Genomic DNA, 27,638 nt, shown 5'->3' on the forward strand with positions numbered 1-27,638 from the left:
ACAACAAACAACAGCGAGCAGTGTTGTCGGTCTATCGCAGGAGATGTACGTATTGTTCACGTGTAAAACAGTAACATGACAGTTTCCTGACTTTATAAGAACCATCCGAACACACCATAAAAGTGGAAATTTGGTCTGTGAAGGTTATTTTATGTTAAATATCATGCTGAATTGTTTCCATTAATCATTTTCTTGTGCCATAATGAAACAAAACATTCCTTGTCATAACGTCATGGAAGTAAGAAAAAAAACAAAACAAAACCACACACACACACACACACACACACCAGCCCATTAGCCAGTAAAATGAAGAAGAACATCCTGTGGAATTGGAATTCTTCAGTAATGATTGTAATTTACAAGGACTGAAAAGCAAGCATAAATTAATGTTATTATTTATAGCCACATTTATTGAAAGGGCACAGGCCATGCATACATCAACACTGAGGTGTTTTAATGTACCTAACAATAACAGCGCAGCTTTTTACAGCTGGATTATGGAAGTTAAAAACATGGGAAGCCTTTCCTTTTTAAAACCTTTAACACACACATTTCAGTACGGAATGTATACAGAAATATGGTGCAAAACTATACACACTTTTACATTGACATTTGCCAGTTACAACAGTTTATATTACAGTTACAGTTTTTTTCTCCTTTTCTTTTGTGTACCTATATATTTATGATAAAGCCTTTTCATTCGTATTTACAGCTTAACCTTAAATAATGCCCTAAAATCAATATTCATAATGACATTTCACATTATGCCTACATAAAAATCTACCTAAAATTAATCGTACAGTACCACTGACCATAATACAACTTTAAAAGATGAAAAATAAATGTTGCGCAAACTCTCATCTGTGCTGCCTTTGAGTTTATAAGTGACGTAGGTTGATGAAATGTATACTGGGAGTTTGAAGAAGACTTCCTGAGAAAAGAAACACTGCTCTATCGGTGTCTAAATGCTAAGTATTGCACATGTATTGGAGAGCGACACAATAGTAAGCTTGTAATGATGGTCAGTTGAAAGTTCCCATGCAGTCAGCCTACAAAAGCTTTCCTAAAGCTCCTGAAGACTGGATGTCTCTATAGGTCCCTTTTCAGCGCTCAATGCAGAGTATGAGCGAACAATCAGCTACTAGCCTTCAACAGAAGTGCATTAAATAATTCCATCTGTATGAGTTTCTCAGTGCTCTTTGTGCTAGTTAATTTCTGTCTGTTTAAATTGTCGTGTCAGTGATACAGTCTGTAAACAGGCGTGATACTCTGTTTTGTTCATGATGTTTAGGAGTTGACCGTGTGTAGAGTACCTTGTCTAACGTACATTAAGTCCGGTCTATATGTTCTGAATACACTGCTTGTATTCTTTGCCCCTGAAATCAAATAAAGAAACAAGATCAAGGAAAAAAGACCTCACATAACCACAGACAATGACAATGAATAAATAAATACAAATTAATAACTTCTATACAAAAATATTATGTTAAAATATAATAAAAGACACTATGAGTCTGTTCCTTGGACAAGGGATTAATCTTAGACCTGGACAACATTTTCCATTCAGTGGATTCCATTCGGAATGTTGGAACCTTATTTAAACATTTTTGGGATTAACCTCTGCAAGACTTCACTGTCAGACTGGCAGAGCTTTCTTTCAACATGAAGAGGTCCAGCTACAGAGAGTTGAGGGAAATGCTAGAAGACAGAAAAAACAAAGTTGGAATTTTACAGGCTAAACATCAGTTGGAGTGGATATTTCTCCACACATTAGCTACACAGCTGAAAGGGTTGGTCGTGAGCTTCAGCGCTACGGTGTAGAGAGGGGATATGGATGCAGGGAAGTGTTGTTAACATCCTACAGGGTTGCCATTCATTTCAGACTGCTCTCTGCTCAGCAGCGGGCTGCGTGGTGCTGTGCTGTTGTTGCCGTTGTCGGTCAGTGATGGCAGGCGGATACGGGGAGCCTCCATGGTGTTTCCTCGCACTGTGATGTGGTCCCAGCCTCCCTGTGTTCAGAGACAGAGGAAGGAACCCCATTTTTCAAAGAGAAATTATTATAAGCCATTTTCATCAGTTTCATCCAAAACCCCAATCATAATTGGTTAGCCAAGACATTTTTTTTGTGTATGAAATCTACTTCTTTAGGTGAGTAGTTAAGTACCCCAACAGACTTGCTTATGTGGTTTCTGACTGTAGGACACTGTTATCTATAAAAATGGACAAGAGTACATTGCATAGCTAAAACCAGTAGTAGCAGCCATCTCAAAGCCTAAACGTTGTCAAGCATTGTATGGCAAAAAGTATGTGGACACCTGACTATCACACCTATATGAGCTTTTTCAACATCACATTCCAAAACCATGAGCATTAATATAGAGCAGCCACAAAGTTGGAAGCATATAATTGTCGAAAATGTCTTTGTATGCTGTAGCAACATTACCCTTCACTGTAACTGACCTAGACCATTATCCCTCCTCCACCAAACTATTGTTGGCACTATGCATATGCATTCTCGTAGCTGGCATTCTCCTGGTACCTGCCAAACCCATATTTGCCAATCAGACTGCCAAATAGTGAAGCATGACTCATCATTCCAAAGACCACATTTAAACTGCAACAGCAGATAGGTAATACTTCCAGCGCTAGTAGTGGGAGGAGGCTAGCACAGGCTTCTTTCGAGACCTGTGAAGTGAACCACATCTTTTTGAACTGGCACTAACGCAACGTCATTGGACAGCTGAACGCGTTCGGAGGAAAGCGCCAACCGCCAGTTGACAGTTACGTCAGCTAACAGACGCCTGCGCTGGCCAGCACTGCACTGAGTGATGAGGAGAGACGGGGGCCATCCTACCCACCCAGAGAGAGCGAGGCCAGTTGTGCTCTCCTGGACTTCCAGGCACGGATGGCTACAGCATCAACAGGGACTGAACTCGTGATCTCCTAGATAAGGGATTTTTATGCACTATGTGCTCCAAAACTAGGCATCCCCACTCTGCTGTTGAGCTGTTGTTGCTCATAGACACTTCCATTTCACAATAATAGCACTTACAGTTGACCAGGGCAGATGTAGCAAGGCAGAAATTTCACAAACTGACTTGTGGCAAATGTTGCATCCTATGACAGTGTCATGTATAAAGTCAGTGAGCTCTTGTTCCAGCCTAATGCCAGTGTTTGTCTATGGAGACTGCATAATGTGCTTGATTTTATACACCCATTATCTGAACTAATAATTGAACTAATAATTAGGAGGGGTGTATATGGCCCACTTTTGCCCAGATAGTGTACAATAACACTGTGTCACACAGTGTCAGAAAAACCTTAAGCAAGACTATAAGAGATTACAACTTAAAGCAGTATGAAGTGTGCGATGATTTAGGCATGTAGTTTATGTACTGCTAACTGGTGGCCTTTAAGCTTCTATTACTTGTTAGCTACAATAGCCTTATAGCTCCTTAAAAAACTAAAGAAGTAAACATTGGACACCAGCAATATCTTGGCTGATCAACAGGATCTTGGGTAATGGGGAAATTATGTAAATTAGCTTTCTGGCCAAACTACCACTTAAACAGTGACTGCTATGCTACAATCACAGCAAACTAAGAACACAACAACAGAGAGCTCACCCCAATGCCGTAGTCCCAGGACTGGCCTTTTGGCTCCATGGGCTGCACGCCCAGCCTGTGGCAAACAGTTCCACAGCTCAGACTGTGGCTGCCCTGGACCTTATCTGCAATGATCCACACCTGAAAAAGGCAACATCTTGCATACTGAGACCATAACACCATTCCTTTTTAAAGTGCTGTCAACTTATTTAGTTAATCTGTTCACACATATAGATATATACATAAATACATTACTGACTACAAAATAAAGGACAACACTGGTGATTCCGATGGAGAGATGTTTTGTCCTTTGTGTTTCCTCGCTTGGTTTTAAGTTGGGCGGGACTGTGTTGGAAGACACTGATGTTAAGTTATCCCTCAAATCCCTCAGTGGCTCCTTTCCCCACCCCACATACCAAGGTCTCTTTAGTAGTGCCTGACCGACTACGAGTGAGTGAACTAGCTAGCATTTTAAAACCTCCCCTTGAGTGTGACGAAATGACTATTGCATGGCTTTAAAATGTGTCTGCAGTGTCTATTTAGGAAAGATCAGTTCCATATTTCACAAAAGTGAAACCGGGCTTTGGAGAGCAGCTTATTGATAGAGCTGTTTCTTCTCCCCCTGTACTAACACTGGATGAAAATTAAGAAAATTAAGTTCTTTCTTCATAATTTGCTGGCTAGTCTAACCTATCTGACAAACGCTCACAATGCTCACATAATGATTCGTTGCTTATCATAGTCACCTAGCCATAGCACTGTTTTAGCAAATGCTAACAGTGTTTGACTGACTGGTCGAATTCTTACTTTTATTAATTAATAACACTTACTATAGTGGCTAGCGCAATTACTCTTGGCTGAATATAAGTTTAATGTTGCATCCCAATGTCACACAGATTTAAAGTCTGACCACTGCCAGAAAATAAAAGCTAAAGAAAAATAAAAAAATGCCTGTTGCTGTAGGGTTGTTTACATTGCCAAGGCTATGCAATTGTCAATCACCAAGTGGTCTGAAATGTCCACACAGGCATGGGTCCATTATTGCCCTTTTACACACAGCACGTAATTGTACAGACCTGGTCTAGAGGCCCCACAGACACCTTTCGGACATTGTTAGAGATGTGCTCCCAAATAGAGCCCTGAGGGTAACTGGGTGTTACACCTTGGCGATACCACAGGTTTCCTGCACATATGCAGACCACAACATTATTCAAAGGAAATGACAAGGCTTTAAAATTGAGCAATAATGTAACGCACAATTATATGACAAATGCACTAGATGCACATGCAGCATATGCTAGACATTTGGAATCAATTTTTGGAGTCATACTGGCCGAACAAGCGGTCTTCAGTGCCACTGGTGGTCTTACCATTTTCATCTACTGCATACACAGATGTCCTGCCCACTGATACCTGTTTGAGCTTCTGTCGGCTTGGGGAGGGAATATGGTACCAACAGTCTCCTGTAAGCACACACATTGATAGATGATGGATGCTTACCTAACAATGCAGCTGTCAGCATGATCAGCATGACCTGCATGACTAAGTAACAGCAGAAGGAAGTACAATTATTTACACACTTGCATAAATGCTATTGTGTATACTATGTTTTATGCATCTGTACTTAAAAGACACTGAATTAACTCTTAGGAGTTGATCAGTGTGGTACCTGCAGGATTCTGGGCTGACACAGAGCCCCTGTAGAATGCTGACCCGTCCCTGGCAATCGCCCAAACCTGGTATACCCCTCCAATGGAGATGGACTTAAAAGGCTGGTCTGTTCCTACATGGAGCCATGATGTTCCCTAAAAGCCAACCACCATTCAGATTAGACAAGACATGCATCACTTAGCAGGGCAACTGTATCAAAATGACAGTTCTGCTGAAGAGAAATGCAGCAAGAGTACACAATATACAGTACTGTGCAAAGGTCAAGCGAACATGCTCAATTTGTTGAATTTTTCAGGAGACATTTCTGAAGAGATATAAAACAATTCACTTGCATAAGAAAGGGGGAATGCAGATTTCTTTGAGAAACTGAAATCAAGTCTTGCAAAAGCAATGGAAGCTGTAATAAAAGCTAAATATATATTTAGTTGTTAAGGCTTTTGTGTAGCTCTCTATTAAATATATGTTTTTTGCTTTTCTGCTGATGCTGAAAAATTAATAACTTGATTTACTTAATGGCTGTTTTGACTGGAAATAAATGAAACGTGGTCTCACACTTTTTCACAGTACTGTAGCAGGAGCTGATATATTGTCAATGAATAGGAAACCTGAATTATTATCATTGGTTAATTTTGGAATTTCAGATGATAACAATAAGAAACAAAATTCTGACACATCATTTTTGCTTGCACAAGCACTGATGTATGTGTAGATAATCTCTGAAACCGCAGAGTGGAAATCAGCAGCATGAAAGTTTTTCACGGTTTCAGCAGAGGGCAACAGAATTGCACTTTGCAACATAACGTACTGAAGACATTCAGAGCCACTAATCCATTTCATTTTCAATGTCAGCCCTAACATATGCAGCATCTTAGGCAAATTTTACTTGGTGCCTTACCTTCCCCAGCCCCTCCCTACAGCCCATTTTCAACCCATTCTTTCAGAATCCAATAACACCGCTCCTTTAAAACCAAACGGAATCTCAAATTATATGGGGAAGCGCTTGACTGACAACATTTTCTCTTGTACTGTTGCAGAGTGGGGCAGGAACCAAAAAGATGCATTGTTTAATGGGGCGGATGGCAGATGCATGTAGTTGACTTCAGGTGTGTCTATATAACAAAGAGTTCTGTTGTGTCTGTGAATATTTTGACATATTACCTGACTTCTTTAGGGTTTAATGACTGGAATATAAATAATATTATGTGTGTTTTTAAGAGCTGCTCTCTTACAGCAGGAGTGAGCGAGGTGACCCCCAGACGACAGAGGACGTCTCCCTTGTTGCTGATGGCCCACAGAGGCACCTGCTCCACCGTATTCTTCAGCCCGCATGGCAGGATGGTGACGTCACTCAGAGGGATGGGTGGAACTTCCTGCCAGGGACCAGTTGTGGTGAGTTTACACTTCCTGCATGGAGATAAGCAGAAGACAGAGGTTCTGAGTAAACAGAGAGAGACAGATAGAGAGAGACAAGGACAGAAAGCAACAGAAAGAGAGAAAAATGCAGAAAGATGAAAAAGACAGAAAGAAAGGGACAAGCAGAGACACAGAGACAGAGAGAGATAGACAGAATGAGAATCATGTAGCGAGTGAAAGGGAGAAGAAGAGAGAAAAAGAGAGACAGAGAGAAAGTGAGACAGAGCAAGAGAGATACCTGGCCCAACGCCTGCGGCGGACAAAGTCCTTCAAAGTTTTATGACCATGGTATGACCTGAAAAAGCAAATAAAGTTGTTGAACAAAAACAATAAAGAAATTCTGTTTACTTTAGACATTTAAACTTGTTTTAATGCACACAAAGACTGCAAACATCTTGTGCCAAGGTATCCCATTACTTGAGAATGCACAAATAGATCTGACAGAATGAATAGTTTTTCCAAACATACGCTGGAAAATCAGCTGCGTATTGCCAACCCTCTCTGTCGGTTCCTCCAGATACGCTGTAGTCAATGGCCCAGTCCGACACCTGCCAGACAGACAATAGACAAACAGACAAACTACCATTAGACTTTTGCTCTTGGCATTTTAACAGGTGATGAAGCAACAAAAGTTTTCTGTGATATATACCGTCTATCATACTTTGCAGCCAGTACAGTTTCCTTTAGTCCTCTAAACAAATAAAAGCATGGCAGACCCTTCATGAGAAGTTTTCAAAGACAATAAACGAACACAGTGGTATTTGTTAAGTACACACTTTACTGCAAGTGATGATTAGATTCACAAACCCATGTCCAGTGTGGGGAGGGTGGTTTAGTGTTTGCTTTGGTGCACTCTTTGAGGCCTGAAGCATCACTCCACATGTAGCGGTCTGTAGGGAGACCCCTGCAGGAGACACACAGGCAGTGCAGTAAGTACATACAGTACTTGGCAAAATTCTTAGGCACCTAAGCAAAATACCAGAAGAAAGTACTTTTTTTGCCAGTGAAACTCTGCATAACTTCAAAATAAATATAAATAAATGAATGGGGTAAAACGTAATAGGAATGTCCTATTTTAAAAAAGCAGTTGAGATGTAGTGAGCTAGCTTCAACTCAGACTTCACCTTGACAACCCCATCCTGCCCCAGCCTGGACTGTTCAAAACCACCAGCACCATCACTAGAGATTTAATTTAATGAAGTACTGATTAACCAAACCAGGAATTGGACTGCCATGAGGAAGGGTTTGGGAAATGTAGGCTAAACATATAGACATACATAAAATCACAAATTTTATTAAAACGAGTTGTATTTATTTTAATCTTAGTGTTTTTCTGTGCAAATAAATCCTTACTGATCAGATCAATATCTTTTGCTTTTAAATGTAATTTCCTTAGGTGCCTGAAACTTTTACAAATTACTGAATAAACACACATTATTTAATTCACTGTTTAATTAAAAAACAGTTCAATTAAATACAGTCAATAATATTTTCCATTATAAGATACTGTAAGAATATTATGCGATTATTCAACTTATTTCTGGACATTTACTTATATAATTGAATCTTATCAAGTGAAATGATCTTATTCCATTGGTTGATAATTTTGCTTATTTTATGAAATAATGTTTGATGGATGTAAAATTAGCTGCCAGTGCAATAACAGTTTCACTTGATAAAATCACTTTTTACAAGTAAATTGTCTAGAACTTGGTTGAAAAATGTCATAACATTTTTGCATCAAGGTCTAAATGCATAAAAGTAGATATATTGCAGAAGTCGTAGATATACTACATACATTTAACATACTTTCACTTTACTTTCACTAAGCTATCTTTTTTTGCTGTGTTACCAGCCATGCAAAACTGCGCATTTACCTATTTGTGTAGCCTGTAACGGGATTCCAGCGCTGATTCTCATATATATACACACTCTTCACATCAGTCTGTGTGTAGATGTTATCAGTGCTGCTGGCAAGTCCTAGTTATTTAAGAAATATGTTTTCACAAACACAAGCTGCCTGTTTAGTTTCTGTTTGTCAGAATACATGAAAAATATTTGGTCAATAAAAAACATCAATAAAGTTCACTTACCCTGAAAGAAGCCTCCACCATAGCCTCCCGTGTAGACCCATGCTGTGTGATCATAGCCGATCCCCCAGACCACTCCCAGACTGTTACACTCCACAATATGCAAGTGCCCTCCAACCTGCCGCCAGAACCTGTCCAATCAAAATGCACTCACCATCATTAGACTTAACAGCAACAAATAATGTAAATCATACCACTACACTACATCGTGAACAAACACGCACTACTATTCCTTATATACACAGACAATCTATACAAACACCACAGATGCAAATCTCTGATGTCTGACAATGATTTAATTCAGTTCTAATTATTTAGGAAACAATTCAATGCATGTGGAAATATCATATTTCACCATGACTCAATTTGATTTTCACTGTTGGGCTAGTTACTCAAAAAAAGTCATAAGTTACAAATGACAAACTACTTCTCTTGAACTGTAATGAGATTACTTTAGCAATTACTTCTTAAAAAAAGAAGATTCCCATTACTATACTAATTTTGAGCACCCCTGGTCAAACTACATTTTCGCAGTGAAAATAAAATAACAAATCCTCTACAGAGAACACGCTTCTGCAGTTTAATATACAATTACTGTTTATTTGCTGAATTTATCATATTAGAAAATCAACTTAAAAGTAGCCTTTAAAATATATAGGCATATTTTATATTTAATGTTTTAGTTGTTTCCAATGTGTTAAACACAGCTAATAAATAAAAACACTAAAATTTGAATTAAAAACCAACATATTAAAGTGTTTTCTCTGTAGAGGATTTGTTTTCTTATTTTCACTTAGACAATCAACAAAACATGTAATTTGACCGGGGTGCCCAAACTTTTGCATACGACTACCAACGGGAAAGCACAAGGGAAACCAAATAGTCCTTTCAGTATAGCCAATTACAGTAAAACATCATTTTTACATTTGTGCATTTTAAAGCAGTGTGGTTTTGGACATTTTTATCATCTAACTTTATTGACAATCATGACTGATGGAAACTTTCTTTGATTGACCAAACAATCACTAGTGGGCTCAACCCTATTACAGAAGTGTTCCTGAATAGAAATAGAGTTTGGCCTGTTTAAGTGAGGTAGGAGCTAATTCTTCTTTAGTGTGGAGGTCTTTTTCCCCATCAGTGTCACGTTAGCATGATTAGATGCTTGGACAGATTGCTGGGCGAGTTTAAGGTGATTCACAATCAAAGTTGTGCATTCAGCTGTTGTAGGTAGCACACACACACATACTACCTAAAGAGACTTGCCTAGGCATATAGAGGAAATTTCTTTTTTTGAATGCACTGCATGAAATTTATTTTGTTCTCATAGAGACATTTGAGTAACCCAAGTAACATTTCTTAGTTTGTAAGTGATGGCAAGAATATAAACTGTAATGCATTAAACTACTTTGTCAATGAAAAAAGTAATTACATTATTGTATCGCGTTACCCCCACCAATGTTGATTATTTTTGTATGATTCAGAATTATGTTTAAAATTACACTTAAATAAGCAAATGTGATATGAGGATTTTTTTACACACTAGTGAAATACAGACCATATAAACAATACAGCTTTTATGTCTGACAATAGCCTATGAATTTCATTTAGGCCAAAACAATCAATGCACCCTTGTTGATTATAATCAATTCTAACATTCCAAAATTAATGCAGATGCCATCTTCAGTTTAATGCATCATAATGCATCAATGCATTTCTAGACCCTAGAACAAAACAAAAACTAATAAATGATGAAGTTCAGATATATAGTTCAGAGGAAGAGCTAACATTTGGTCACAGGGCATAGGGTATGGAGAAGCCTCCAGGCTTGGTGTGGGCTCACTGACAAATACGTCTCCTTTGCAGGTGACCGACCAGATGGCCTGTTTGGAGGGTGGGCCGTGGATGCCTCGGGAGTCGCAGCAGGACACACTGAGCAGGGCCAGCTGAGAGGACACAAACACAGTCACTCAAAAACAGGAATAGCAGGATACACTCAGTCTACTCATTGTGGGAGGCCTATCTAAACGGTCACTAAAGCTTTGCTACATGTCAAGGCTTGTCGCAGGGTAACGTCAGTTTGCAGGTTGAACAAGTGTGTCAACAAACGGTCTTTGTTGCGAGTGCTGTTAATGAGTAAGGTGTGATTTAGGGGTTTTTGCAGCTTGAGTACTCAGAAAGAGTTACATTCTTTCATCACTAAAATTTGCCACTTGGCAACTATCATAACTGAACTTTTTTACTTTTTTTCACCAGTTTAACTGCAATGATTGAAGATGACTGAAGCACCGTCCATTCTGGGCTAGGCAGTAATGTTAAAATTCAGTATCACAATGTTTTTTAACTGTACAGTACTGTGCAAAAGTCAGACACTATTTATTTAATTCACAGTCAAAATGGCCTTTAGGTACAAGTCATTCTTTTTTTAGGAGATATTTCTGAGGAGATTAGGTTTAAGACTATAAGATTTATACACTTACATGAAGAAGAGGAAAATCAAAAGAAAACACGACACAGGAGAAAAATCAAGCACCACGCTTGCTTTAGATCTGAAAAAAATAATCCACAGGTGTTTCTGTGCACTTTTCTCAACTCAACATTCTGGGTATGAAAGGATGTGTAGCTGTTAAGAAGCCATTATTAAGAAAAGGAAACAGACAAAAAAGAAGAAAATCTGCAAATACAGCAAAGAAGCTGCAGGTGTTCTCAGAACAACGAACCGTTCACCCCAGAGTCCAGACCTCAACATCACTGAATCTGTTTGGGATTACATGGATTGTGAGATGCAGAAAATCCAACCAACTTCTAAGGCTGAACTTTGGAGGTGTGAAAACATCCCTCCAGATTTCTGTGAAAACTAAAAGTAAGTCTCCCAAAAAGAACGGAAGCTGCAATAAAGCTCGGCATGCTAAATACTGAAACACTGTATATTTTATTTAGTTGTTCAGCCCTATTTAATTTTCTGTTAAAAGTATGTTTTCTGATTTTTTTCTGAGAAACAAATAATTTGTATTTATATACAATGAAGGATGGTCTCTAACTTTTACACAGTACTGGTATCAGGTGATATTTAAGTTTGCGTTAATAAAGTTACTGAACCTAACTTTCCTGCTACTTACTATTACTTATGTAATAACAGGTCTGCTTAAGGAACGTGACCTAGCTTTTTTTATATTCTGTTTCTTTTGAAACTACAGTAAAAGGAGGCTTACATAATATTCTAACAGTTACCCAGAGTAACTTAACCAGAAAGAAAACTTAATATTTAAAAAGTATTTAAAAACAACAATCAATATTATTGTGCGACACCAGTGCTGGTATACCAGTATAGACGATATATACTGTGCAATACACCTTAATGTTTTGTTTCCTTACCCAGTCATGCATCTCCAGCTCTGTGGCAGCTGCAAGGCGGATAGGCCACCTCTGCTTGGTCCTCTCAGCTGTGTAGATGGCAAACGTGTGCTTAGACTCATTTAGCACCGGCACCAGGATGGTGACTTCATTAATGAATGCATGAAGATACTGTAGAGAGAAGAAAAGTACTGAGCTAACTGGTTCAAAAGACTACTAAATCATTGTTTGCCTACTCGGACTCTCTGCACTGTGTAGTGCTTGGCTGGCTACGCAGCCTCTAACACAGCTCGTGTGATACTAAGATCTACTCTGCTGAATAAGTTTTTAGAGTAGATGCAGAACTTTTGGAAAAACTGGTAGAAGTTTTACATTTTTTTATACATCTTAATTAAAACATTTTTTTTTTCAATTTATAAGTATCGTTCACTAGAGCTGCACAACACCTCACACTTTTACGTTTTTTTATGTGGCACATCATATTCGAAATACAGTAAGTAAAACAATGTTTGCAGAGTTTACATTCTACTTTCCTGGAATCATCTTTACAAGTTTTGTCCTCACAGGATTTCTTAACATTTTCTTTTCTGATTTATATCCACCTTGTGCTGGCCACTGAAACTGCAACATTAAGAAAGACATGATCTAAAGTGATTTTTAACTGGCAGATTGCTTATGATACATGACACATATAAAACAGATCTTGGTCTGGCATGCAGAATACACAATAATCAGTATCTGGCATATGCACCACAGGCAGAAATAACCCCTACTACACGGTCTGGCACGGAAAGGAATGGACACTGGATGTGTGTTTGTGGAATGCCACGCCATGCGGCCTCTATACGTGCTCAAAGTTCATCTGTGGTAGCTGCTGTTGGTCTCTGATGCACCAGTTGTCTTTCAACCATGTCCCAGACAAGCTCAGTAGGGGCAAACTGGGTAAATATACAATGAAGCAAATAAGTGGCACATGGTCGTTATCCAGGAACTGTAAAACGTTGTGGTTGAGCACTTTCCTGTTGGTATATGGCACATGTGGATAAGGCTCCAACACCTCTGTGATGTATCGCTGGCTGGTGAAGTTATCGGCGATGCGTATGAGGCACGAACGAGAGTAGTACCGAACGGCACCCTAAACCATAATGCCTGGTGTGGTACCACTTCAAAATGCATGTCTCCATGAACCTCTCACCATGGAATCCATCCACGGATTCATCACAGGAACTGAAATGGGACTTGCCGACAACACAACACAACACAATGCCAGTCATCCTGCCACTGGTGACGTTCTTGGCACCACTGCAGTTCCAGATGCCTAAGGTCAAGGGTCAGCAGTAGTCAAAGCGATGTGTGGCAAGTGGAAAGGCCCTGCTGTCGCAAACAATGCCGAACAGTGCAGGTGGAAACTTGCTGAAGTGCAACACAGCAAGACTGTTGGCCTAAGGTCTGTGAGTGGCTGTTTGGTCCATTACTGCCATACACACCCAGTGTCCATCCTCCCATCTGGAGCCCTCACTTTGGTGAATCCAACCCACTGACTCCATATACTAATCAGTGTGGACTCTGTCCAAGACGTGCACCGATGCCCTGGAAGGATAATTGGGCTTCTTGCATTCTTACAATTCTCCCTTGCTCAAAGTCTGCACACTGGAAATATGGCTGTCATCTCCTTCACCAGAGCATGTTTGATCCAAAAGAGAACACTGACTATAAGCAAACACATAATGAGGTGCTTTGAACCAGCTAGGGGGCATAACTCGCACATAAAATTTGCACATGTGCCATGCTTGTCAACGTTGTCAAACTCTATCATGACCTACCTATTCTGCAATTTTAATGGCGAGCAGTATAGAATGATGCATAAACCTACATGGACACACAGTTGCATGGTCAAAAGTTCCAGTTGTAGAAATGTCTAAAGTTTTAACTATAATTTATTCAAAAATAAATTAATTAGTAAGAACATAAATAAAGAAATAAATACACATAATTAAAGGACTGATGGAGCCTTAGCTGACCAAGAATGCTATGAATAATAAATCGACTAGACGATTTACAGGGACAACATTTGAAAACACAGAACTGTGCAGTACCGAAGACTACACTTTTTTACTACTTGTACTTATACTTTCCTTTTATCTATAGAGGGTTATTCATTAAAAAACAGGGTTACTGTAAAACAATCACAAGTGATTTTCCCTGGTAGTTTGTATTTCTAGAGCGGAAATCACCTTCTTCTCCTCATTAAAGGTATAGTATATAAACAGGATGCCATCCTTGTTGCCCTCGGCTCCTGAGAACTGCTCCAGTGCAAACTGCACGTCCACCCACTTGTAAGGCTTCCAGTCCCTCCACCACTGCATGCTGCCTTTCTTAACCCAAACGGACTGAAAGAGGGCAAGAATAAGAGAAAGAAAAAGAAGTGAGAGGTCCTTATAAATATGTTACATTCATTTTGTTGCTTAACGTAACACTGAACAAAGTATCCGATAATGGGACTAAGGACAAATCTATTAGGAACATGTTAACACAGCCTATGTGACTAGCCTACTTTTTTGAAGTCTTACTTTGTGGATATTTACATTTACTCCTGTTGGAGCATTCTATCAAGAACAAAAAACAAAACAAATAAACCAAAGCACAAAACCCAGTAAACCAAAGGAAATTACTGGTCAGTTTCTATGAGAATAATCTGATTTTCTATTTAAATGGCACCTGTTCAATGGCCTGTTCGTAGTGTTTAAAGTTTTCCATCTCTCTTTTAGACCTTTCGCTTAGTTGTTCAAAAATCTGCTTGCGCCAGGCTGCAGTCTGCGTAGGTGTGATGGACAGTGACATGGCCTGCATAGATGAGTTCAAGCCTGTAAAGAGAACAAATGTATAAGGACAAACACCCAGCAGAATCCAACAAGAATAAATAAACCACTAGAAAGTGACATTAGTGCAAATTAGGGCTGTTCCCTACTATGGATTTCCTTAGTTGACCAAAAAGCCAGATTTTCAAGTAAAAGTGAGAGAATACACATTTTGAAGTATGCTTACATGGAGGACAATTTTTGATGTCCCCCACCCCTCTCTTGCATTCACCATGGTCTTTAAGACCAATGACTAATGCATGTGAACACATTCAGTAAGCTAAAACAAGGCTTGAAGGGGAATTTCAATGATTTTTTGACAATGACAGTCCTAGACAAATGAATACTCGAAACCTTGTCACACAACAACCATAGGCTTCTTTAAGCAGCTAGCTGAGGATATGAAAAAGAAGCTAACTGATGTCTACAAAGTATGGAGTGAATTTATGTTCACTTTAAAAATCAACAAAACATGTAATTTAGCCAGGGGTGCCCAATAGTTTTTTTTACAATCAGACAGCTCTCTGATCAGTGTAAGAAGCATGAAGTGTTTCAGTGGAAACTGGGTTTAGCTGACCTGTGGTGGAGTTGAACCAGTTGAGTTGGGAGTGGGAGTCGACTGCGCAGCCTCCGCCACTGACCCAGGCCCACAGCGGGTGCTCGTCTGGTCCATACTGCTCCTCCAGCCCCAGGTTATAAGTGGCTACAGATGACAGGCTGCAGGTTTCAGCTGAGTCTGCCACGGTCCCCACAGTCAGGTGCGTTTGGGCCTCCTCCAGGTCCACATTACTCCATTGGGGGTCTGGCACTCCAGATTGGCTGGGGGAAAGCACTAGGGTGGGGGCAGTTTTAGCTTCCACCTCCCCCTCTGTCCCTTCCTCCTCTGGAATGGATGGTCCAGCAGCAGCTGCAGGACCCTCACGCCGCCCAATTTGTCCCTCTCGATCAGACACTAGCTCTGAGATGAAGCTGTCACTGGTCACTTTGGGAATTCGTGGTTTAGGGGCATCGTCTGGCTCAAGGGTGGGAGGGGCTTCTTCTGTAACTTTCTCTGTTTCAGAATCGACATCACTCAGCACCGAAGCTTGTGACTGCAGGTGAACCTCACCGCCAAAATAACAACCAGCACTGCAAGACATACGTATACAGTGTTAGTCTTAGGGATTCAAAACTGAATTTCTAGGCCAATAACAACAACTGATAAGCGCTATATTGTGGCTGACACTGAAACAATAATGGACAATTTTACTTTTCCATATTTTAAATTCATAAAATAACCCAAAATGCGGTTTGTATTTCTGAGTTCTACAGCCGATATTCTGATTTTCTCCTGTATGTCATTAAAAAGTTTCACAGCATCTTCGACTTACTTTCTATTTCATTTTTAGCTTTTATGCTTTTTAAACATTACCTGATTTAATTAAAATCTTTCTCGAGAATCACATTTTAAACACATTGCATGCTTTCTTTATTATTTTGCCGTAGCTTTACAGTCAATCATTCAGTAACTATTTAAGCTAAAAGCCTAAAGTGGCGGTCACACAGATCACGGGTAAAATCTACCTGGCAAAAAAGCCAATTCATTTGAAATGGAAAAAGACACAAAGACATAAGAACGCAAAAAATCATTTCGCTTCCGGAGGCATTACATTTTTTTTCGTGCCAAGTTCATCTAGATGTACTTTAATCCCACGAATTTGCAAACCTCGGAATGTCAGCCAATAGAAAACAAGAGGGCAAGCTGTGGTATCTTCTTTCTGAAAAATACTAACCAGAGAATCTGCTCCTCAGTCAACATAATGTCCCTAGTTACTCACAGCTGAAAAGAAAAAAAAACGAGTTAACCAGCTAATGTTAACCATTTACTGAATTACACATTCCCGCCAAAACCACCTCAGAGTGACTCTTACCTACTCGCCTGACTTTTTCTCCACCTCTGCCAAAGAAGTAGTGAGGCAGTAGTCCAGTGTGACCAAGGCTTATTACTGGATTAGCCTGTTAGCTTGTTAGCAATCTCCTGAGCTCATTGTTAAACAAAGCCTTGTTCTTAGACAGGGTATGTTTATGTTGTTTGCATGTTTAGGCTATGGTGTTACTGCAGGGGGCCTGTTACTGCATATAAACCATATCTATGACCAATTTGTGACTGCAAACATGTAGATTCTGCATTTTTTTCCTCTTCCAACCAGGTTGTGCCAAAGTATCCTATGTCATAAAGTTTGTGGCTGCGTGCAAGTTTTATTTTACAGTAAGGCAAACAAAGCCATTTTATGATTATGTTTTTAGATTCTGATGTTTTGTGAATTCAGAATCTTTTAAAAGAGAATCGCGATACATCTAAGAAGCAACCATTTTATCCAGCCCTACCAGTGATATTAAAAGTCTTTAATTCATTTAATCACTGTACCTCAGCTGAACATTTATTGTAAATGTCAATTCAGTTACATCAGCTTCCTTTATGAATAATTCCACCTGATGGCCACTGCTTTTGACTATGGACGTATTCTTTTGTTGGTTTTGTTGTCAACATGAAGTGTGCTGACAGCTCCCTGAGGCTTCCCTTACTGACTTAAGGTCAGACCGTCATCCTTCACTCACCTCTGTAGACTGCTGGCGCTGGCACTAGAGTGAGAGCGCTCGTTGTCTCTGGGCACAGAGACGGCCTTCCAAGCCTTTCCACTCAGTTCACTGACCGTCACACCCTGCCGGAAATATACCGCCCGATCCTCACAGCTGATCCCCCACACCTGCAACATATCATTATAGACAGGAAACATCAGGGCTGCCCCATATATTCAGCACAGCAGCTCAGTGGTTCACAAAGTTTAATAAATAAAATTACAGCAATTTTAATATTAAACTAAGTGACACAGGAAAGCCAGACTGTAAGTACTCACTTAAATGAAAATGATATGCAATAATCTCTATGTGAGATCTTTAGAAGTAGCAGAAGGCAGAATGTACACTGATAAAGTGTGTCTACAAACATTAGTCAAGCACCCTAGAGGATCAGTACAAATACAAGAGTTGGTGATTTGTTTCTGACTGAAGCCATCATGAATGCTGACAAGTACAAACACATTTTAAAACATCATGCAATACTCTCTGGAAATTCCTTCTACAGCAAACTACCACCAGCACACGGCTGAGAAGATCAAGAAGTACTTATGAAACAAAGAAGCTGCTGGTTTTCTCAGAACAATAGACTGGCCACCCCAGAGTCCATACCTCAACATCTTTGAATGTATTTAGGATTACATGGATCGTGAGAAGTGGAAAATGAAACCAACTTCTAAGACTGAACTTTTGGATGTGTGGAAAATCATTCCTGAAGATTTGAAGGCAAGAAAATAATGGACGCTGTAATAATATATTATTAATATTAGTTGTTAATATTAATAATAATATATATATATATTCCTGCTTATAATTCATGTACTGTCTTCTAAATCTACCTAACCTCTCTTTTAAGCATAGAGCAAAATTACAAAAGCACCATTCACTGTTGTACAAAATAAAACAAATATTAACAGCTACTTACATCTGGACTGCAAGCACTTTTGGGCACTAAATTCAGCATTACCTCAACAGCTTTTTCTATACAGGTTACTAAAACAAATAAATATATATTTATTTTTATATAAGCACACCAGAGCAAATAAATATTTGTATATAAATATATATTTGTTTGTTTATTCATTTTTGTTTAATTATTAACTATGTTTTTTGTGACAGTAGCCATGACTACCCCTTTTCAAGACAAAATACTGGGTGTGAGAACAATCCTAATGTTTGGTGCGTCTTTACAGGCTTGTAATTTAAAATGGAGGAGTTTTTGAGCTGTGCTCATGTGTGTTTTTTAAGTGGCCATTTAGCCTAATGGTTAAGTTCCTTGTATCCCCATGTGGGAGAGCAGTGTTCCATCCCAGAGAAGCACCCAGTAGGCTTCTAACGGTTTGTGCTGGCAATGATATGACATCTCTCTGGTGCTGCACGTATGAGGTAATTTGATCTCTTCTGTCATCGCAGCTCTTACTGATGTGTTTATAGCAGAAACTTAGATCGCACTAATGATAAACAAACAATTTATCGTGCAGCCCTAATGTAAATGCTATCTTTAACATGAAATAGGTATCAGTCATAAAATTTTCATATTAGTCAGGCCCCATTATACTAGATTTTGATACCACTCACAACAGCAAGGGCAAAGGTACAATTTTACATATTTGCTCACCAGAACTTCCCACTGTATTATCAACAACAGTGACAAAGTCTGGAAGCCATTTTCCCACAATTATTTAATCCTATTTACAACTCTTTTCACTTGGAGACACTGTATTTGTAAAACCACAGAGTCTTTCTCCAAATATTCACACCATTTCTGCAAAGCAGCAAAAACCGGAGAACTGAGAAGGCAGTTGAAAGTGTGGAGTGTCCAGTTTCTGTCCACACATCTTCAGTCTGCATACAGAATTAGATCAAGTGAACTTGCTAACTTTGGTGTGAGTATCTTCTGGGTACACAGAATATAGCCTTGTATAGGGCCGCCTAGCTGGATTCTTTTGGTGGGCATTCTGCCCATGTTGAGGGGTAGTGTCAGGTGAGAGAAGAGGGCTGGTTTCAGCACTTGTAATTCCCATCCATACCACTCAGCATTCAGGATGATCACAAACACACACCCAGAGTAATTCAACCCTGCCCGTCTGTGCAAATCCCTGATGGCCATAACACTCAGTCTTATATAAAGAGTAGCACCAGAGGAAGCAATCAGAGAACTACAGCACAAAACACAGAAAAAGAAATGCTTTAACCAGTGCTAATGATGCCACCGTGATCTTCGCTACTAGACTTTTTTGAAGACAAACAAAGCCAATAATGTTATTTTATAAAATCAGAAAGTGACAATCAATCCTAAAACTGGTGGAAAAAAAATCGAAGGAGTTAACATACATTACATGGCCAAAAGAATGTCGTCTTAATTATTGAGTTCAGGTGTTACAGTCACACATTGACAGACAGTGTACAAAACACACACACTCAAAAAAACATAAAAACACATAGCCACACATCTCCACTGATAAACACAGGCAGTAGAATGGGTCATACTGAAGAGCACAGTGATTTTAAACATGTCACTGTAAAAGAATGCCACCTTTGCCACAAGTCAGTTCATGAAATTTCTGCCCCGCAAGATCTGCCCCAGTCAACTATAAGTGCTATTATTGTGAAATGGAAGTATCTAAGAACAACAACAGCTCATGGAGCAGCAGACGACGCAAACTCACAGAGCAGGGCCGCTGAGTGCTGTAACATTAAAAAATGTCCTGTCCTCTCTTGCATCACTTACTACAGACTTCCTGCCTCTGGAAACAAAATCAGCACAAAAACTGTGTGTTGGGAGCGTCATGAAATGGGTTTTTGGAGTCAGTTGGAGTGGTGTAAAGTAAATCGCCACGGGGAAAAATGCTCTCTGGAGTGATGAATCATGCTTACTATCGGGCAGTCTGGTGGACAAATCTGGGTTTGACGGTTGCTGGAAGGACACTACCAAAATGCATAAAGCAAACAGTGAAGTTTGGAAGAAGGATAATGCTTTGGCACTGTTTTTCAGGGTGTGGTCTAAGCCCCTTAGTTCCAGTGAAGGGCAATGTTAATGCTACAGCATACAAAGACATTTTAGACAATTATATGCTGCGAAATTTGTGGCAACAGTTTTGGGAAGGTCCTTTCCTGTTCCAGCATGACAGAAACACCATATGTTTTATGATGTGAGATCCATGGTTTGGTTTGATGAGTTTGGTGTGAAGGAACTCCAGCACGGAGTAGAGACTTCAACCGCACTGAACACTTCTGGGATGTTGATTTTGAGCCAGGCCAACATCAGTGCTTAACCCCACAAATTCTCTTGATGACTAAATGGGCATATATATATATATATATATATATATATATACTAATCACACTACAAATCTCCCCCACCAAGAATTCTGTTTTGCTTCATCTGTAGCCCCACATCTAGCCCCATGTGATGTAATACATGATTTTTGGTTCACAATCATGCATATGTGGGCAGACACCTGTTAGAAAAACTCATCTGAGAGAATTTCTACATGTTTAAAGTTGGATTTTGATTTGGCAGCTTTTTTCTGTTTCACCTTAAATGGAGCAGCAGTTAAATTCTCATATCTGTACTGAATGTAACTGCTGCACCCTTTAAGATGGAATGGGAAATTTGAATAAGAAGCCAACTTCACTTTTGTCAGATTTCTCAGGTCATTTGTCCATGTTAGACTAAGGTTAACTCCAAAAGACTAGCCGTTCCTTTATATCCACTGCCTTGAAAACAAAGCAGACTACTTTGGACAAGACAGGTGACTGAAGGTCTGCTGCGTTTTTATTTTCATTTGAAACATGACTAAATTATACATGACAAACAAGTTAACAACAGCACAATTTGCATTGTTTGAATGTCATGTTATCTGCACTTATTTGTGGCATACCAGTATAACAAATATGACAAAAAAGAATTTCAACCAGTATACCAGGTGAAGTGGTATACCGCCCACTACTACACTAAAAAATGCTGAAATGGTGGAGACCAGCAGACACAGACTGAGGCATTTTTCTTTATAACAACAATTCTGATTCCTCACCTGGTCATTGAGGCCCACATTGATCATCACCATCTCGCCAACCATACCAATCCAGCCAGAGCCACAGGGATTGTGTGAATTGACACCCCGTCTAAACCAAACCTGTTTTAAAACAAAGACAAAAATCCTAGCTGTTTACATCTGTAACTTATTATGGCCATAAATGAATAGGGGAAGATTTAAAAGTGTTCAATGACTCATTCTCTGTATTTCTCCTTACTTTGTGATCTTTTGTCACAGCCCACACTACATTGACACCCACTGCTACATGTATAGCACCGACTTCTGGACTTGGTGATTCAACCACAACCCAGGAGGAGCCTGGAAATTTAGAAATAAATAGTTACAAAATTAATGTATGCACAACACAAATTGTTAAATCCATAATACACACATATCTGTTCACAGGTGGAAACTACACTGGAATAACTTTTAAAGAGAAGATGCCTTTCCCACACTTTCTTCTATCCAGCAACTATATTTTGCCCTAAAAGGTTCATTGTTGTCAATGAGTGCATTTACATGCACTTAACAATCTGATAACTGCTGAAAATCATGTTTTGTGAGTAATCCAATCACTGCGTTTACATGCACTTGAGTAATCAGATAATGGAAAACTTTACATGAGACAGGCAATAATCCTGATTTCTGCTTTGCAACCAGCCAATATACTCACAGAATAAGACGTGACATAAACGTAATGTTAAACTCAAACTTCATGCTGTGCCTTTTTTTTTCTAAAAAACACTGTGGCAATTTACCTGAAAATATGAACGTATATCATCTAGAATCCTTAATTTCGTCAAGCATGTAGTCAATTTCAGTGCCGCTCCAAAAGTGTTTTTTCCCATCTCACGGGTGCTGCATTAAACGCTACTTGCATTTTCCGGTTCCGCTGTCTATTTTTGCACATGCACACACTGAGAAATCCGAAAAAATCTGAGTAAGAGTATACATGCCGTGAGAAATTATTCAGCTAAAATCCAGCTCTCTTTATCGGATTTCTTACTCAGTTTTCTAGACCTTACTCTGATCTAAGATATCAGAGTATGCTGTTTACATGACCATTTGAATAATCAGATAACTGCAGAAATGTGGTTATGATCGGATTATTGGGTGCGTAGAAATGTACTCAATCTTTGCTGACTAACAGTGACACCTTAGCATTTAGCATGAAAAACACAAAAATTTGTGCAAGGGAATGCCTACATCCGGATCGCCAGCCAACTGAATTCAGATAGCTGAACCCATCTGAAGCAATTAAAATATTAACCTGAGAAAGACATTAGCTCACCTTTAGGGTAGTCTCTGCTGATGCCCTCTCTGACCAGCAGCTGCCCCTCCCACAGCACGGCCCATACCAGGTCAGCTGGTCCACAGCTGATCTGAACCACTTCCCCAGGTGTAGACACTTCCTCCCAGACTGAGCCCTCCGGGTTAAGGTAGTGGATGCCATCCCGAAACCAGACCTGCACCAAAACAAAGTCCAGAAGAGTCAATGACCATTGAAATTTCTGATCAGACAGAGAACATGTGTCTTGATATGTGTCCTTTAAATGGAAAAACAGCCATAATGTATTTTTTTACTACACACAAATGTGGAAAGTGTTCTTTCTATAATATGGCCTTTTTAAGATATCATTACAAAACGCTGTACCTCCATTTTTGTCACTTTTTTTAATTTATTTTTTTACATTGAAAATGTTCATTTTCTTGTACAACGTGTTAAAATTCCATGATGAATAGCACAACAGAATTACTCTATTAATTTCCATTGAAAACTAATTATGTTTATGATATAAGGTTTTGGCATGACATCCTGTATATTTTACATGTCTTTCAGAAAAAGAATAAAGAAGTAAAATAAAGGAAACAGATTTTTGACATTTAAATACATCATTATTCTACTTTTGGGTAGTCCCCAAGAAAAGAGATTTGATGAAAAGTGACAGCCCTCCCTGGAGGATGTCATCAAGAGACACAACTCATTTTACTGTAACAGTTCAAGGCAGCGCTGTTGCTTTTCATCACAGACCTCTGAACTGTCAAGAGAAATAGTAATTACATGATATTTTATGTAAATAATAAGTACACAAGATAAAAAGTGCAATGTAGCTGACCTTTCCCTGCAGAGAAACGGCCCACAAAGACAGACGTCCTCTAGGCTCCTCAGTGATCTCCCAACCACCACAGCTTATGTCATTAAATGGGTCAGGCAGAGAGCCAGTCTGCTCCGAGGGGATCTAAGGACACACACACCACATGATTCTGATGCACTGAATGAAAGTCAACTTGGAAACAATAAAGTAACATGTCATACCGGAGATTCTTTCAAATCAGTACACACACCTTAGCCCATGTGTCTTGTGACTTGTACCTCCTGTAACGTATCCATCGGCGCCGACGTACACAAGAATTCCACTTCTTGTCTTTGGTATAAGTGGCTGGAAAATCAATAGCATATGTCCAGCCCTGGAAGCACAGAGATGATGAGCTACAAGCTACAGCTGAGTCAGAGCAGCACAGCATTCTACTGTCACTGAATTAAGGCTGTGAAAATTAACCAACTTAACTCGAAGACTTAATTATAAAAATAATTAGTGACATTGTACCCTGATTAGTTGGCAGTTTGCACAAAGACCATAAATATTTTAAGTTCCAATACTGATCCCTTACTGTAAGAAACAGTCTCTGATAAACACGTCCATATCCCGTCATGTGTAAAAGTTTATCATATTACATTTTGTTGATTAGTAGAAATTAGAAATAAGTTAACACATCCTCTACAGAGAACACACTTCTGCACATTTTAATGCACTATTTCTATTTTCTTCTGAAATTAACATATTGGGGAAAAAAAACAAAACGTAGCCTGTGCAAAAGTTATGAAACATTTGAGATTTTAGGTTTTATGTTTTTTTTTATGTTAAACTAAAAAAATAAATAGAAACTGTGCACTAAAATTTGAATAAAAATGACATATTTAAGTTTGTTCCATTCAAAGTATGAGATAACTTATTTTCACTTAGAAAATCTACAAAGCATGTACCACTGGAATTTGACCAGGAGTATTCAAATGTTTGCATATGACTGTCTGTACATTCTTTTGCCACAGTGTTGTGAATTTATTTTTTTAATGAAGTCTTTCTAAAGGCATCTTTGGTCACCTTTTTCCCCCCAATAAAGTGTTCTGGAATCTCTGAAAGGTTTTTCAGATTTTCATTATTGTCCAGTAAAGTAAGTTTTTATTGCTTGGCCTTTTTTAAAAGCTCTGATTAATGTACTGTCATCAAAATAACTGGTAGATCACGTCATTACTAATTTAAATTATAGTGGGAGCCTTAGACTTACTAAGCATATTCACTTACCCCTTTCTCTGTGGGCTCTCCTCCAAAGTTTTCATCCACATACCAGTCAGCCTCCCACTCCCAGTTTTCTGAGGGAAGCTGGAAGCTGTCTAGCGGCTGATGCGTCAGCCCAGTCACATCGCTCCATTGCCAACGGTCACTAGGCAACAGTCGATCTGAAAAGCCATCGACTGGGTTCCAACGCTGCCCCCAAACAACATCACACCAAACAAATAAGCTTTGCTATTAGAGTTGCAAATCTTTAACCTCGCAACAATTTGTATCTGAATCTTTAAGGAATTATTAAATTCATCATGGAATTTCAAATTTCACCACAATTCAGTTTGATTTAATTCTCTGGGTATAATTCAGAATTACCTTTTAAATACAGTGAACACACAACCTTGAGTATGAATATTTATACAGTATTTTCACATTTGAAAATAACCCGAGAGTTTTATTTCGGCCAGAAAAAGAGAGCCCATGATACATTTAATATTATTACAATTAACTACTATTAATTACAATATTTCAAAACCAATGCAACTGAATCATCACCTTTAGATTCATTTGTACACCCCTACTTGCTAGACATGCATTTCTTCATGTCTACATCAGGGGTCATCACTTCTGGTCCTGAAGGGCACTCACAAGTTAATCATCAGGTTTAGCTGGTGTGTTGGAGCAGCCAAATCACTAATTTGTGCTCGCCTCAAGGCAATCCAGGACCAGAACTGATTGTCTGTTGGTCTAAAAACTGTCCTTTAGGAGCCTGGCTGCAAGTACCTGATTCTCATAGGTTTCCTCTTGGTAGCGTATGGGCACGTCGCTGGCATGAACGTTCAGGTAGATGTGGTGATCACAGGCGATGCCCCAGCAGCACTGCTGTACAGCCGAGACCCGCTTGAACTCCAGGTGGGCATGGCGGCACTGCTCCCACTGATGCCCTGCTGTGGACAGGCTATACACCCTCCCATACACATCTACTGCCCACAGGAGGGAGCTAGGCATGATACACTCTGCAGCACACAGACAGTTACTTACTTAGAGACGTAACTCTACATATGCCATTGAGGGTAATTCAACACTTCAGATGCAACCAGACTGCATAAAAATATGTCCAATCGCAAACGGCCAAGCAAGAAACCTTAAAGGTTAACTTTTACAGTTAAAAGGGAAAATCCTTTTTTTTTTTGTAATTTCTGTATAATTCAATTGGGCGTCTGGTTTCACTGCTGTGAAGATTTCTGACTCGGTAAGTTTTCTCAGAATGAAACATTTCATATCAGATGACTTTTAATAATATCTTAATGACTGAATTGTGCAGAAATATATAATATATACAATTGCATATTGTATAGATTTAACATATTGCTTCCAAAAAGTGCGTGAAACTAGGTCTGTTGAAAGCCCATTTTGCTATATGAAAACGAAAAGACACTTCCCTCATATAAGAAACAACGATGAATAATTGTCCTACGTCCAACTCAATCATGTCTGTAATAAAATAACTCAAATAACAAATAAGTTCTCACAATCCGTATGAGCCTTTCCCCAATAAACTGACTGATTCTCATCACAACTCTTCTTCAGAAGGCTGTTCATTTTGTCTGTGAGAGCCCGCACTACATAGACGTTTTCATTTAAACGCTCCACACTGCTGTGGCGCAAAACCAACAGCCCCATTTAAAGCAACAAACAACCCTAAAGACAAGCAACAGCTAAACACTGAACCTTAGACACACAAGAAGACCAAAAAAACAACAGACCACAGCTGTATCAATGCATAATAAGTAATGATAGAACTGTTGTCTGTCACACCTTCATGTCAATATAAACAGGAATAACCAAAGAGAAATCAGAGCGCCGACTGTAAGCACAGCGGTGTCTTTACATGGTCGCAGTCTGTACTCGCTTCCTTCATCTCTTAAGGCACCGGCAGTTCTGGCTAGCTAGCTCACTGACAGTGGTGCTGTCATAGCAAGACAAAATCAAATAAAAAACGTCTAGACCTTCTATTCATGGCGGAGAGTGCTTTCTTAAGCAAATTGTAAGTCAACATGTTATCGTGCCACTGCCTAATGAATGACAGGACAGGCCACTAGCTAGCTAACTTAGCTAGCAGCGCATTGGACACAGGGAAATGGCTAACGATAACGTTAGCTAAACATAAGATTTTCGCAAGAGAAGAGAGGAGGGAGTACTGCCAGCTGGAGACATTTCAGCCACCCGACTTACCTTAACGCTACCCCTCATAGGGTTTATTCACTGCAGTTATTCTGAGGTCTGAACCAGCCTCATAAATCCGGTCTGAAACACGTTCATGTCCACTGTTGACAGTTCCACCTCTCCGAGCCCAAACGGGAAGTGATGGGACCTGCTAGGACGGGTTTAAACTACAGATGGCGCTGAAGTTCTGAAACTGTCACCAGAGAAAACTGAGCAGTGTGTTTATGTGTGTGCCCGAATGTGGAGCAAGGACTTTTCATTTTCGTCAGCTTTTTTAGTATGCCAATCAAGGCCAAACATACTAAAGGAGCAAACACAAGACTATTTTGCATTGTTAACTACAAATGAAGTTAGACAGACACAGGGATATACACGGGAAAAGTCAGAGACCACCCTTCATTTATTTTATTTCCAGTCAAAA

The 27,638-nt window shown here is 39.4% G+C and overlaps 1 protein-coding gene across 2 annotated transcripts; it reads right to left on the reverse strand.

Annotated features, from left to right (window-relative positions):
- Positions 1-389: 389 nt before the first annotated feature.
- On the reverse strand, positions 390-27,343 carry tecpr1a (tectonin beta-propeller repeat containing 1a). 2 transcript variants are annotated; one of them, XM_036573046.1, is made up of 25 exons: positions 27,227-27,343; positions 25,775-26,007; positions 25,010-25,192; positions 23,991-24,113; positions 23,762-23,884; positions 22,936-23,110; positions 21,862-21,962; positions 21,642-21,743; positions 17,587-17,735; positions 15,566-16,116; positions 14,849-14,994; positions 14,365-14,520; positions 12,152-12,301; positions 10,565-10,722; positions 8,783-8,910; positions 8,567-8,669; positions 7,497-7,593; positions 7,158-7,237; positions 6,928-6,984; positions 6,506-6,680; positions 5,275-5,410; positions 4,976-5,068; positions 4,682-4,788; positions 3,627-3,746; positions 390-2,009 (listed from the first exon to the last, which is right to left on the reverse strand). In XM_036573046.1, exons 2-25 carry the CDS (start codon positions 25,997-25,999, stop codon positions 1,851-1,853), a joined length of 3,597 nt encoding a protein of 1,198 aa, XP_036428939.1. In that variant the 5' UTR covers positions 26,000-26,007; positions 27,227-27,343; the 3' UTR covers positions 390-1,850. The 2 variants fall into 2 exon arrangements, 1 of the variants encoding a protein (XP_036428939.1); XR_005007374.1 differs by lacking the exon at positions 390-2,009 and having other exon boundaries at positions 3,713-3,746; positions 3,865-4,788.
- Positions 27,344-27,638: the final 295 nt, after the last annotated feature.

Source organism: Colossoma macropomum, unplaced genomic scaffold, assembly GCF_904425465.1.
Source record: "Colossoma macropomum unplaced genomic scaffold, Colossoma_macropomum, whole genome shotgun sequence".
NCBI classification, from domain to species: domain Eukaryota; kingdom Metazoa; phylum Chordata; class Actinopteri; order Characiformes; family Serrasalmidae; genus Colossoma; species Colossoma macropomum.

What these genes read in the sequence shown, in the direction of transcription:
- tecpr1a (XM_036573046.1), bottom strand. Translation starts at nt 25,999, where the DNA reads ATGCCTAGCTCCCTCCTGTGGGCAGTAGATGTGTATGGGAGGGTGTAT. An exon ending in AGGAAACCTATGAGAATCAG is followed by an intron (nt 25,193 to 25,774) that starts GTACTTGCAGCC and finishes GTTTGGGGGCAG; the next exon opens with CGTTGGAACCCAGTCGATGG. An exon ending in TACGCAGCTGATTTTCCAGC is followed by an intron (nt 6,985 to 7,157) that starts GTATGTTTGGAA and finishes TTGCTTTTTCAG; the next exon opens with GTCATACCATGGTCATAAAA.